Raw genomic sequence first — 14,879 nt, 5'->3', positions numbered from 1 at the left:
GGTCTCGTTCTCTTATGTTATTGATTGTCCTGTGATCAGCCTGCCCTGAAGACACTACATGCTCTCTGTGGCTCCCTGTGCTGGCTCTTGGCTCCCCTCCAGTTCCTGACACAGCTCCTGGTTGCCTTTGCTGGGTGCTGCCAAACCCCACCTGGCCCAGCTGCTTGCCTGTGTCTGCTGGGCAGGAGCTCTGGCACCAGTGTTGGAAAGAAGTGAAGAATTTGGCTCTACATTCCCTTCAGTTCATGTCCATGCTGTATGAAGTGCTGTGTGGCAGCTGCTTGGGACAGAAGGGGATGGGTGTCTCCACTGCAGGTGAGGGAGGGGTGCTGTTCCCCTCCTGCCCAGGTCCCCTCTAAAGATAACATCAGTTCATGACTCTCTAGGTGTTAGTATTTAGTACTTATCTTTTCTTCAACCCCCATATCTCTTTGGTGATTAAAGATGCAAGCTGAATAATTTTCATATGTTGAAGTAATAAATTAGTATTTACTATGATGCCACTCTTGCCAAGTCTTGGTATAACTTAAATCTTTATTTGATATATTTTACTTGAATTATAGCCAATTCTGATCATTATGAAGCAGGCAGAAGAGTAATCAATTCTATTTTATGTATTATTCAGAAGTATGTCATATATCTGTCATGTGCCAGGTAATCCCTCTGCTCTTTCCCCCAAAATATTTATCATTTCCAAACATTCAGACTTTCCCTTTTAGCAGTGGAATGAGACTCCAGTCAGAGGAGCTTCTGTTTTCATTGACACTGCCACAATTATATCAACAGGCATTGTTCCAATTGCATTTCTAATGTGATACTGCATTAGATTAAACTGGAGCAAATTCCCCTAGAGACAAATGAACGCTGCTGGTCAGTGAAGGTGGACATTGCAATGGGGATTTATATGTTTTTGGTGAAGAAGCTGCCCATTGCAAGCCAGATTGCTACACTGTGATTCCTTGGAAACTGAGCAATGCCGAACACAGAAACCTTTTCTAGGCTGCGACCTCCTCTTTCTCTGCAAAGGGACATTAAGGTGCTGCTTGTCCTTCTGTGCCATACTTCAGTGAGCGTGCAATGGAGGCTCCATTGGTGCTCCCCAAGGACACAGTGAGTGCTTCACAACTGAGGTGTAGATTGCTGTCATGGCTTTGCCTATTCCCTATTCAGCCTCCCCATTTTCACCCAAGTGTGAGAGAAGGACAGACTGAACTCCCACTCCCTGGGAGCCCAGCTGAGAGGAGGAAGAACTTCTTGCCATCCTGTTTCTCCGTGTAACTTCTTCAGATGAGCTCTGAAACTGATTCACTTCCTTGCTTTCTACACCGGAACAAATTAGAGGAAGATATAATTCCCAGTTTGTTGTGACTAAAGGATGTGATTCCTAATATTACTCAGATAATGTCCTAGAGTTATATGAGAACACAATTTGCCCCTTTGTGATTAGATGTGTCAGCAGAGCATGCCACATGCTCAGAGCAGAAACTCGATTACCTTCTCTGCTTCATTACTCTTCTTAATGCACTCTGACACCAAATAGCAGCACCCTGTTGGAACCCTCGTCAGACTAATTTCACTGTGGCATTAGGAAGAAGGATATGGAAGGTGCAGAGGAATTGGGATCTGAGTGGAATTCACCTCACATATAAATCCTGTTTAATCAGGCACAGCCTCAGAGCTGCTGGGGATTGACAGCCTCTGCAGCAGATACATGCTCTGTTAAAATCAGGGCTTGGCTCTGCAGCCCAGCCCTCACTGCCGCTCTCTGTGCCACAAAAAAATGAATCACCATCTTAAACACCTTGCTCTTAGGGCCCTATGGGTTTAGCTCTCTGCCCTGCAACCCTGAAGAAGGCTTAAATAATGTTGAGGGCTTTAAGTTAGCCATTAGAAAGAAATCACCCCCTAAACTTATATTAGGCCTTGCAGAACCTTATTTGCTAGATTTTGAAATAGAAGTTTTACAGAGAGGCAATACTCCTCTGGAATGAAAACTGAAGGTAGTATTTTACAACCAACATATTATTTTTAAATTTATATACATATATATGAAAGATCTAGTAGAGGACAGATTGAGATATAGATCTGGAAAGCTTTTGTCAGCAAAACACAGGAACTGGAGCCCAGTCTGAAAAACAATTTGAAGCGCCTAACTGGCATGGACATGGGAGTACTTTTGTCCCCCATGAGCTGATGGTTATGGCTGTCTTGTCTCGTGAACATCTACAACAGGTACTGAACGATTTCCCTTCTTAAAGAATCCCCTGTTGTGGAGGCAAAAAGCACAGGAACTGGGGTAAAATCCTTCCCAGGTCTCACAGGAACACTGAAGAAATCCCTTCTCTAGGCGTTTGCTTCAAACACTGAGTTGTTTACCAGCTGTCATTGATGGTATTCCTGTGCCTGCTTTAACAACCTGTACTCTTCAATCAAGAGAGATGGAAAAGCACAGATATTCCCTCTGAAATACTAGCCTAATACACTTCCTGCCACTCTGGCACATGGCCACTGGCTTCCTGCTTTCCCTGTGACAGAGCTGTGCCATCCTGCACCTGCCCACGGTTCCCCACAGCCATGGCCATGGGGATCCTGTCCCATCCCCTGGCAAATCAGGCACAAACACCTGCACTGCTCCTCCTTTACACTCAGGGAGCAGCAGCCCTTCCTCTGCTCTTATGGGGTTTATATTCTTCAGGGCGTAGCTGATGACACCGTGGCCTGTGTTGCCATTTCAGATTTTCATAATTACATTTGCTCTTTTAGCTGGGAGACACAGACCACACAGAGCACACAAATCTGCTCAGCCTCAGCTCTGCTGGTGAGCTGTGGGATTGGGAACAGGGGAGCGGGCAGAGAACCCACCCACATGTTCCTGCTTGTGTCCAGTAAAACAATTTGTTGCACTGGAGCTGAAATTATCCCCACTTTTGCACTGACCTTTGCCAAAACAGCTACATAGCCTAATACCAGTTGAATTTAGGGATTACTCAAGTCATTGCTGCTCTAACTTTGATGCAGCTAGTTCTGACTCATATAGCAGTGTGTGAGATGGTACATTGCATAAAAATTATTTCCTCCAAGGAAACAAACGTATAAAGACTGAGTGCTTTTGTCTGCCATACTTATGAAAGAAAAGAAGTGGAAATAAAATGTTGGAGGTGGGAGAAAGGCAGCAATGGTAGCATTAACTCAAGATTAGGTTTGATGTTAAGGATTATTGGTCTTTAATGGAGGAATATCTATACAGACATCTCTGGCTGTGCATCTCAGGGTGTCAGGGTCCAAGTCCATCACTATGAGCCTGACCTCTATCCTGTAGTGGGGCTGAAGATCCAGGTCAGCTGCCCCAGGACTGCCACTCAGATGTGTCCAGATGCACAGCTCTTAGCATGCATCATTCACAATAAATCCATCAGCTTTCTGGGACAGGGCGTGCCAGCACTGTGCACCAATATGTCAGGATCCAGGGCCAATTCACCCAGCCACTTTGCTCTAGGGTGATCCTCTCCTCTTCTAGTTAGTCTGGGTTCAGCTGCATGTTAAAAAATTTCATATTCCTGATTTTTTTTCACATTTCTTTGCCATTTCTAAAAGCAATGAAAACGTTTTACCATCTTTCTTTTTAGTTGTGTAAATTTTATCATTTAGTGGTAGGGCGCTGTGGTAAATTAAAACATATTTGACTCTTTTTAGAATTCTTTGCTCACTATGTTTTGTTTTGACTGATATTTCAGCTTACTTTTTCAATCTTGTGCTGCCTCCCTCTTTTAAGAATTAACAAATTTGACGCAAAAATAAACTGTGCTGGAATTTTCATATGCCTGCCAGTCTTCATAATTTGGAAGTAGGGTTTCATTCATTCATTCCTTCCACAAAAATATATATTTACTTTTGTCTATCCAATTTAAATTAGGCCTCCCCCTCAACATTTCTTCCCCAAGAAGAAATGCTGCAATTCAAAGCCAATTTAGCTGAATTTTGTCATCTACTGGACAAGGAACCCTTTGAAACATAAGCTGCATTTAGTTTTTTGCAATTATTTGGTTTAGGATGATGAAAAATCTCCGACCTTTTCTCTTGCCAGTACACTACTGGCTCCCTTGTTCTATCTTCAGAAGTGCTGAATCCGCTTCCATCTAGGACTTCCCTCCTTGCAGGAGGAATTTAATAGAAGGAAGAAGCAGAAATTACATATGAAAAGTGATGATCTAAACAGGAGCTGGGCAAAGAGCATTGCAGACATGTGTGTGGCAGGAAATCAGCAACACTACAGGCAACATCAGCAAGCATAAATTAGCCCAGCAGTAGAAGATGACAAACACACAGAGAAAACAGTCCCTGGCAAAAGCAGCACAGACCCATTCCCCTGCATGCATTTATAGTGAAACTATAAATGTACTCATTTGTTTGATGCTATGTATAGTTACTCCTGATAGAATTAAGGTACTTTATTCCTTGGGTTAAGCATTAATCCATTTCTAGTTTTACAGTACTTTCAGGCTCCTAACATCATGAACTTCACTGTCATCTTTTAAATAATGTATCAAAACCTTGAGTGTTGTAGTTGACCAATCTTGAAATGGCCTTCATGTCTCAGTGGAAAATGAGCTCTCTCTGCTATTCCATACACTCAGTTGTGCAACATATTTCACCTGGAAATAACGTGTCCATGCCTCCTTCTTTGTCAGGGACAAATCACTTTAGGATGGGACCATGCGCTTTAGGATGCTTCACTCCTATTTCAGCAATTCCATGCATTCAAGCCCCCAGGTGCCAGCCATTTGAGGACCAGTTGTTGCATCCCACCCTGCTCCAGGGTCCAGCCCCTTTGCATGGTCTGCACAATGACCAATATGTCTCTTTCTGTTCTTTCCTAAAGGCCTATAATATTATGAAGGTGACCCATGGGACAGATCACAGCCTGATGAAAGTCTTGATGGAGATAAAGGAAGAGTGTGAGGCCATGATGAGAATACAGTGAAGATAATCTCTAGTCTGGAAAACAAAATATTCAAGGACAAAGATCATGTTTTTTATTTAATTGTGAAGCTTCTCAATGGTTTTAGTGTCTTTTCTTTAGGTCCTATTTGCTTTAAAAAAAAGGTTTAGTCTTAGTTTTGCTGTATGGTCTGAATTGAGTTGGTATTTGGCAGAATTCCTGTAATTTTCAGAGGATTTTTTTGCCATCAATCATCAGTCTTATTGACAATAACTAACAATACATAATTATTTGATTGTAAGTATTGGGAAATGCATACAGAGTGTTCATCAGTTACAAAGTGATCTAATTTCATTGATATCAGCAGTCAATTTTTTATATCAGTTTATGCCGGTGATCAGGAATCTCTTGTCAGACACATTATAAATTAAGCAAATATACTTTTTCGCTTTGCCTTGCCCTTTGGTATGGTTTCCAAAAGTTTGATCTAGTGCTCTTTGACATCAAATAAGTTTCCCAATGTTTTATATGGGATTTTCTTCCCTCCCAATAGATCTGCAGGGCTTCGTCTGTCTTCTTCTTCCATTTCATACCTTATAATATTGAAAACTAAAATGGATTAAATAAAAAATTTTATCATAGGTGGAAATTGCTTACTCTGCTTTTTCTCCATTTTGCCATCTTCAAGAGTTTCTCACTTCATAACAGTTTTAAAAACAGATATTTGGACCTGTGAGCTCAGTGTTATGGCTTCTAGACCTTTCTGAGTCTGTGGGGTTTGAATGTCACATCCTCAATCAGAGAAGCCCAGAGAGCTAGAGATGAGCATTGTCATCCCTGGGGAAGACAAGGATATCTTGGAGAGCACAGGCACACTATTTCCCCATGCTCATCAGCAAGAGACTTGTTCTTGCCAGAGCTGTTTACTTCCATTTTTAACACAGAAACAAATATTAACAAAAGCTAATATTTATGAGGGACATTGAAACTTAAATAATTTAAAGCCTTTGAAAGTATTGCTTCAGGTGTGTCACTCCTCTAACAATTTATTGCTGCTACTCCAGCCATGACTGTTACTTCATTAATCCATCGTTGTTGTAAAGTCAGGCTTTTTTCACACCAGTAACCTGACACCATTAATTATTACAAGATGAGAACACATTTAAAAAGAAAATGAACACTCTGGGCGTAATTTACAGCCATGGCACACGAATGCCAGGGCTGAGGAAGATATCTCCTTTCAAGACGTTTGAATTTGTTCCAGCGTTTGGAGCGTTCGCTTGCCCGGCAGTAATGTGCAGGCAATAACGTCTGAAATGCACTACATTTCTGGAGTACATAGCATGGCTTCCTGCCAGAGGCCAGCTCCTATCAGCCACCCAATAAGTGCAGTAATCCTCACAGAAATTCACTGCTTGGTTGGGTCTTCCTGCTATTATAAAAAGGAAATTGTCTGGGGGAAAAGGTCAGACCTTTGCCCTTATTGGGAGTTCTGACAAAGTGCTGATGGACAGTCAGTCCTCAAAGCCTATTTTCTAGTTTTAAATGGGCGCATGCACATTGGGATTTACATGATTTTTGTGTAAAGATCATGCTTGTGTTATCTCGTGTTTACATATCTGGTACTAAGATTTGCAAATGGAGGGGATCTAAGGTCAGGGGATGCATTAGTTTGTGCAGCAAATCATGGGAGACAGCCCAGAAGCCCTCAGGCATGCAGACACATCTGCAGGTATGAACTGCTGCACTGTTTGCTGGGACTTCTGCTGCAAGGACACCTCAACATCCAAGGTAGGAGCTGGGGGAAAGGCAGAGTTGCCTGCTGCCGTGTGAGAACAGCTACTTTACAGCAAGCTGAAACCTCTGCCTGTGCTGGGGCCTTCTCTCCAGCAGTGTCTTCTCTGAGGAGACACTTAGAGAAAAGGTGCAAAGGGAAGAGTTCAGTGACAGCCTGATGGGGAACAGAGAAGGAGCGTGCTGCTGGCTGTGGAGTGTTCCAGCAGCAGCTGTGCTGCCGGGAGGGCAGAGCTGTTGGAAATCCATCCACATCCCAATGCTCAATGCAGGAAACTGAATGGGCACCAGGATCCTCAGTGTGGGGGCATAACCCATGCTTAACATTAATTACTGTTGATGCAAAACTTCTTTCAGCTTGGTGAAGACAAAAGTCACATTTTCTGGTTGTTTTCAGTCATTTACTGAGCAATTCCCCTCGGAGATTCCCATGCACTAACACCACCAGCACTGCTGCAGGGGAGGTTGTTGTGGGCAGATTTTTTCTCCTGGTGGTCCTGCTCCAGTCTATTTTCTGCAGAGAATGCTGGTCTGTGATTGTGGAGGGATTTACCAGAATGCATCCTTTGAAAGTGCAGCAGCAGGCAAGGGTGCCAGGGAGGAGGCAACATTAGATAAGCACTCATTTCAAATCAAGTAATGTTATCTTTGCACAGACATCATGTTTCAGTTTTCATGAATAATATCTGTCAAATTTTTCAGGTGCTCGTATTAGTGGTAAGATAAAGATGCTAAAGTCAGAAAGAGGCAGACTGCAACATTATCTGTAATGCTGGCAGGTTTGCTGCTTGCTTCCCACAGGTTGGAGGCTTTTCTTTTGGAAAGCAGTGGTTACTTGAGTTCACCTCAAGTTTTAGGAATGCATTTTGAGTTACTTGTGTTTTGTCACTCTCCCTTAAGTTAGTCCAGGAAAAACAATGTTGGATTGCACTCAGAGGGAGCAGAATCACACTATATGTTTGGAAGAAAAACAGTAGCAGAACACAGGGAAAAAGTCATGGGGAATGATACAGCTCTGCTAAGAATAACTGATTACAGTTGAACAGAACATTTGTCTTAAACAAAAACAAATGCTTCCTAAACTCTGTTATTTCTTTAAGCCTGGCATAATTCTCTGTATCCATGCCCCTCAAGGGTGTTGACCTGAAGTTGGAAGTAAAAACTCTCCAAGACCTTGGCAAACAGACTATTATCCAGTACATAGTAGAGGTAGTAGAAAGTTAAAAAAAAAGCAATGAGGGAAAATGCAGTAAACCAGTTTTTTAGAGCTTTGACCTCTTTGAGTCTATCAACCTGTGTGTGAAGTCTATCGTGCATGGGTTTATGCCAAGAAAACTGCCCCTGAAAAAAACCTGAGCCTTTTTTTTCTGTTTCTCATTGTAACCCTCTTCCCTGATAGCTAGGTTTTTAAATGAGCCTTTCTTAGACTTGTTATTTTTTTACAGAGCATGTTTATGAAATACAGAGGCTATTTCCCCACACAGTGTATTTCAAGTAGTCCCTGGCCACTGCAAAGCTCTTAATGAACAGAGTTCCATTTTTCACAGAGGTTGTGCCAATTGTGAGGATTTTTTATCCGAAACAGAATTAAACCTCCCATAAGACAAGAAGAAGGAGGAAGGTCTTACAATTATGGACATGGAGTTCTGGCGTGGCTTCTCTGCTGCACCAGAAATTGTGTCTGACCTTGGGCAAATCAGACAGGGTTAGACATCCATACTTGAGTTTCCTTATTGTTGGTCCTTGGAAAATAATGAAAAGAAGGGAAGGGAAAGGGAAAGGGAAAGGGAAAGGGAAAGGGAAAGGGAAAGGGAAAGGGAAAGGGGAAGGGGAAGGGGAAGGGGAAGGGAAAGGGAAAGGGGAAGGGAAGAGGAAGGGAAGGGGAAGGGAAAGGGGAAGGGAAGGGGAAGGGGAGGGGAAGGGAAAGGGGAAGGGAAGGGGAAGGGGAGGGGAAGGGGAGGGGAGGGGAGGGGAGGGAAGGGAAGGGAAGGGAAGGTTCCGGGAAGGTTCCGGGAAGGGAAGGGAAGGGAAGGGAAGGGAAGGGAAGGGAAGGGAAGGGAAGGGAAGGGAAGGGGAAGGGAAAGGGAAAGGGGAAGGGAAGAGGAAGGGAAGGGGAAGGGAAAGGGGAAGGGAAGGGGAAGGGGAGGGGAAGGGGAGGGGAGGGGAGGGGAGGGAAGGGAAGGGAAGGGAAGGTTCCGGGAAGGGAAGGGAAGGGAAGGGAAGGGAAGGGAAGGGAAGGGAAGGGAAGGGGAAGGGGAAGGGAAGGGAAGGGAAGGGAAGGGAAGGGAAGGGAAGGGAAGGGAAGGGAAGGGAAGGGAAGGGAAGGGAAGGGAAGGGAAGGGAAGGGAAGGGAAGGGAAGGGAAAAAAAGGAGAAAAGGAGAAAAGGAGAAAAGAAGAAGAGAAAAGGAGAAAAGGAGAAAAGAAAAGAAGAAACTGGCTATGCCTCTTGCAATAACTCTGCCTCACATGAATATGTTCAGTTTGGTGTAGGCATATTGTCCAGTTTGTCAGAGCTGTAGCAACATGGCAGTGTCTGTGTTACAGCCCTGTCATGGCTGGCTGTGGGTGGCACGGATGGGAATGGCATCACTGTAGTGGTCATAGCTACAGGTATTACTCTGTGAGAGTTCCTCCACTACTGAGTGCCAAGCATGGGCACAGAGCAGTGAGCTGCTCCTGTCTATGCTGTACCTCCTCCAAAGCTTTGTTTCCACCCATAGAGCTTCAACAACATCTAAAGAAGAGTCAAAAAGTCCAAAGCAAGTGCTTTTCTTTATTTCAGACCTAAGCCGTGTTAGAGTTCCTCTTTTCCTTTTCTCTTTTATTCTTATTCAGATTACTATTTTCTCTTTCCTTTCAATGTACATTTTTTCCAAACAAAACTCCTTTCCTTTTTTACAAATTTAATTAGCCTGAAAATAGATTTGTTATGGCTCTTTTATAAAGGGCACCCTACAAGAACATCAAAGTGTGATTTTTCCCTGCCCTGAGCAAAAGGAGTGCACCTTACCTGAAAGTCTGTGGTCTGCAATTCTTGCCATTTAGCACAATGGTTTATGTTTATCCCCACAGCAGTGATGTGTAAGCCAGGCCTATGTCATCTCTGTTAATATTTCCTGGGGAAAACTCAATGTTTTTATTTGCTCTGCACTTCTGATCAACATGGACAAATCAATTCTAACTCCATCATTTTTTAGAGTTTTTGTAGGTTTTAATAAGAACCTTAGAGATTCCCTCCCCCCATATGAAGGAATAACTCAGGCTTAGTAATTAGGCTTCATACAGTCACTGCTCACACCGAGGAACCTAACAGGTTCTTTATAGTTCCCAGGAGACCAATTAACCTTCTTTTAAACATATCTCTATATAGCCACTGAGACAGGCACACACAGAAATGCATACACACAACAAGCTTTTCAGCAGTCTCAGATGCTCCAGCTCCTTGTTAACCAAATTCTGATGGGGCTTATGGCAGGAGGGCAGGGCTGAAGCATCCTGCCCGAGTTCATTTTAACTCTAAAGATGACTAAATCAGGACAGATCACAATTTCTTCTAATTTCCTTTCCCCCAAGACAGGAGGTAGAGAATAATCACACAGCCTCTTCTATGCCTTAAATTCCCTTCCATCTCTTGGGGTGGAGCAGGCACCATTTGCTGGTCCCGTTACCTGCTCCCTAAGGTACCAGCTAAGGAGCCTTCTCTCACATCTCTGTTTCAGTCAAGGGCTGGTCTAGTGGGGCTGACAAGCTGAGGAAAAAGCAGTGATTTCTTCCTCCGCCCCTCCAATTCAGCAGCTCTGATTCCTAGTCCCAGAGGCTCTGAGTAGGAAGGTGGCAAATTTACATATGTCAGGCAGGAACACTGCACTTTAAATCACAGGTGATCCCTCTTGACAATTCCACTTGACTTTCAGAGCAAGAACCAGGAGACAGTAATAGAGAAGGGTGTCTGATGAGAAAATTAGCGGAGCACCACTCTTCCCCTCCCCCAGGCCCTGTGAACTGCTATGAGCAGTTCTTGCCTATTTACCCTTAATGAAGCTCCTTTTAATGAAGTATTTCTTGTGCTGTCTTCCTGTTCCTGCCTCTCCTTGTGCTGAGAATCCCATGATAAAACAGGTAGAGAAGAGGTTCTGGCCTGATCCTCCCTGTTCTGTCCCTTGGGGACACCCAGGTGATGTGTTACGAAGCCATGGAGCTGCCGTCCCTCCCACCAGCAGCAGCACACTGCAGGAGCCCACAGGGAGGAATGGAAAGGCTGTTGTAGTCTTTGGATGGAATTTCAGGCATTCCCATTTCAGGCATGCTATGGGGAGGAATTGCTCTCCATACCTATAGTGGCAGCCATTCAGCTGAGGGACAGCTGGTGGTCTGGGAACTGGAGCAGCAAAGATCCCAGAAGCACAGAATAAGCTGAGCTGGAAGGGACCCTCAAGGATCATTGAGTACAGCTCCTGGCCTTGCACAGCACCTTCCCCAGGAGTCACACCATGGGCCTGGGAGTATCACTGCTGGGGGTTTGCCTCTGCTTTTCCCATTTTCCTTTGCTGTGCTTCAGTCTCCTTGTGAAAGTCATGTCAAGTTCTGTGGAGAGGCTTCAGTGAGGTACTGGTAATGTCTGCATTTCTGTTCTCACTAATGTCATTAACATTGTGTACCCAGCTTGTGCCACGGATAAGACTGTGATCAGAATACAATTACTGCAGAGTGATGTTCCCCATCATGCTAACAGAAATGATGATTGAGGAAAATTCTTATCATGACTTGGGAATGTTAATTTCTGAACATCTGTGGCTGAATGCACCAGTAAATAACAGTATTTTTAAAGGTCAGAGTAATGAGGATATACAAAGACTACTTATCATTACCAAATGTTTTCTGTGGGGACTGTTACATAATTTGTGAACAATAAACAAAAATCTGATTTGGTGTTTTCTGCAAAGACCAGAGGAATTCTGATCCTAAGTCTGGGAAGGGGCAGCCTGCCAGCAACCAGGCAAGGATGCTGCCTTATTTACAGCTGACAAATGGGAAAATCAATAAAAATCCTTCAGATGGGCATTGTCCAAATTCATTTCATTGTGGCCCCAAAGCAGCTTATGCAATCCATATAAAGTGACTGATACACCCAGGCCACAAAACTGTTTTACCATTAAAATCCAAAGCCTTGGCAAAACATGTCCTTCCAAGATAGTGGAGAAGCTCCTCCACAGACCAACATTTCTTCTGCTGTGAAAGAGTCCTCTGAAATCTGCTACTACATGACATGAAATGATGGTTATTGGATGGTAGGAGCAAAGGGTTTTTCCTGTCTGTGAACTGGGGAAAGGCTGTTGTGCTTGGTTGTTCTGCAGAGCAGCAGAGTGGACGCAGGTTTGCCACTCTGCACTGGTGCAAACTTGCCCAAGTCGAGCTCATGGGCCTGAAAAGGCTTTAACCCCGGGGTTGTTCCTCCTGATCGAGGCCTGTCAGGCTGGCACTGAGCTGGGCAGGTGTCCCAGCTCAGGCCAAATGAGGAGCTGAGGGAGGCAAAGGCAGGGATTTTATTCCTGCCTGATGTGATGCCTTAAGCAACACCATTCCTCTGGAGGTGGGGGAATGCAACAATGTGCTAAAGCCAACTTCAGAGCTTATTGCATTTTCCTCTGTAGAGGACAAGGGGGCTTGGGGTGCTGGTTGGGGCCGTCCACCTCACACCTCATGAGCCTTAAGGAGCTTCCCTTTTCCCTGCTCCTCACTGCAGAGAAACCAGCATGTTCCTGCCCACTTTGTGTCCTGTTCTGTCACAGATACGGCCTCTCATCAGGGGCCTTTGCTCTTGAAGCTGTGGAGGTTTTCCCTTTGTAAAAAGCCATCAAATGCCCAACTCCTGTTGCAGGGGGAGGAGGGAGGGAACAGAGAGCAAAAACCTCTCTAGATAATACCAACCACAACATAATCATTTCTGAAGGGGCATGGAAATGTTAGCTTTCTGCTTCACTTTTGGCAAATATCAGAGAACAGTAAAGCGGGACAATTCTTCAACACCTACATTGGCTTTGGGTCATGGCAGCTGTTTGTGCCTGCTGCTCTCCGGTACCAGCCGAGCTGGGCCTGCTCTGGCCCTGCCCTGCCAGGGCTTTGGGCTCAGCTGCCACCATCTCTTTGTGGAACAGGGCTTTGCCACCTGGGGATACCCATGCAGGGGGTTTGCAAAAGGCAGACAGGGAAAGACAATCTCATTATGATTAGGCTTGAATGCCCTCTGCAGCTGCCATCTGCAACTCCCATGAAAAGCTTGAGCAGTATACCAGATCAAAACGGTGAAACCCTGAGATGCCTCAGGCCAGCAGATGGTCCCCGGCAGAGGAAGCCAGGTGTGGTGGCACCAGTGTCTCTGTGCCAGTCTTCACTCAGCCCTGCCATACACCTCAGGCATTGTATGAATTTTCTCACAGTGAGTGGTTCAGCTCCTGGCCAGCCAGCATGGCGCTGCAGCCAAGAAGAACTTCCAGGATGTGGCTGGGTGTAGGATTCCTTAGTTTACAGCTTTCCCACCTGAAACACAGGTTTAATTACAAGTTACCTCACAGTGTATTAAAAAAATAAATAGAAAGTTCTATTCCATCCTGCCTAGGGAAGAATTTCTAGGGTTATAGAATTTAGAGCTCAAAGGTTTACAATCTCAACAAGATAAGGCAGTATAACAGCCTCCACACTTTATGGTGTAAGCTTATGAAGAGGTCAAAATGTCTTAGTATGAGGGTCAGTTTTACTCAAAGTCCCTGTTTGAGGAGGGAAAATAACATCCTAAATCTTCATAGCTGGCTTCAACATAACTATTACATTATAGGGCATATATATTACATGGCATTGGATTGTTTGGTTTTCTCTCCCAGCCACAGTGGTTTTTGCTTCCAGTGAGACAACAAAATTAATCCCAAAAAGAAATGTGCCTCTGAGCGGGCCTCTGGCCAGCTGGTGCCATTGCACATCCTGTGCCTTTGCAGGGACAAGTGAGGAGTTATCATTGCTCTGGGACGTGTCAAGGGGCTGTGCACAGGCAGCATCACTGTCCTGGTGTCTGTGTGATGTAGAGTGGTGAAAATAGCCAATTCAGAACAGCCTTAAAAGCACCTTAATACGAAACTACATACAGCTTTGCAGCAACCTCCTGGAAGGCTCCCACGCCTTGACTGATGACTACAGTAATCTACTGGGAAACTTTCATCTTGAGCCATTGTGTGTTGCAAATATGTGGAAAACTTGGGAAAGCAAGCTATTAGCAATGACATAAAAGCAAGCAAGGAATTGTTCAGAGGAGCAACAAATAAATATTTCATAAAATGAGTCACAGGAGTCCAGGTGATTTTACTGGGTGGAGATATCAGTCCAAGAATAATTTTTTCACTGTGGAAGTATTTTAGTGCCCTGATGCTCTCACACAAACTGCAACCCCATCACAGATTGCAGGTACAAAGCCCTCTTGCTAGGCTACAAGTTTATTTGGTGTGCACACAGTGTTTGTGACTGACCTGCTCTGTGGACACTTCATGCCACCACAATTGATTGTCAAGCAAGCTGGAAAGGGTACTCCCATTGTTTTGGCCTTGACTGCAGAAAGAAGGGCTCAATGGGTGCAAAGTCCAAAATTCCCTCGCTTAGGGGCTGTCCAGAAGCTTTTCTGTGTATTTTACAGCATCTTTATGGCTTTACATATAACCTTCAGAAATGTTTTTTTGAGCCTCTGGAAACTCAGGGCAGGCTGAGCTACACCAGCTCCCAGGGCTGCAGGAGTCACAAGCAGCAGGGCCAGGAGCCAGCTCTTATCTTGCTCATCATTCCAGTAATTGCCATGCCTTCCGTTGTCCTCAGAAATTAGGAGAAAACGCTGTTCACAGTGTCTTGCTTGGCTCCCTCAGTGCCCCTTGCTGGGTACTGTGAGGTTTCCTTCAAATATGGTTTAGCAGCAGGCAGCTTGCTCTTAAATAAAACCAGGCAGCTGCCATGACTCTGCACAGTAGTGTCCCTGGGAATCCAGCTAAAGCACAGACAGGGAGTGAGCTGAGCCCCTCTGCACGGATGGGCACGGGAAGGCAGGGTGAGAGGGAGCACTGCTGCTCCCTCAGAGCCACCAGGACCCCTTTTCAATCCAGCTACAAGGGG

The 14,879-nt window shown here is 44.7% G+C and overlaps 1 protein-coding gene across 3 annotated transcripts in view; it reads left to right on the top strand.

The window, feature by feature from the left end:
* The window catches only part of SMYD3 (SET and MYND domain containing 3), a 378,725-nt gene extending 373,149 nt beyond the window's left edge, over positions 1-5,576 (top strand). For all 3 annotated transcript variants that reach the window (XM_054279939.1, XM_054279937.1, XM_054279938.1), the window contains one exon: positions 4,880-5,576. In XM_054279939.1, coding sequence (XP_054135914.1) covers positions 4,880-4,895 — 16 coding nt within the window. In that variant the 3' untranslated portion in view covers positions 4,896-5,576. The remainder of the gene's footprint in view (positions 1-4,879) is intronic.
* The last annotated feature ends 9,303 nt before the right edge of the window (positions 5,577-14,879 follow it).

This window comes from Melozone crissalis, unplaced genomic scaffold (assembly GCF_028551555.1).
Source record: "Melozone crissalis strain CALT ecotype California unplaced genomic scaffold, PUWL_Pcris_2 ptg000027l_1, whole genome shotgun sequence".
NCBI classification, from domain to species: domain Eukaryota; kingdom Metazoa; phylum Chordata; class Aves; order Passeriformes; family Passerellidae; genus Melozone; species Melozone crissalis.
This window is presented reverse-complemented; position numbering and strand designations above follow the sequence as displayed.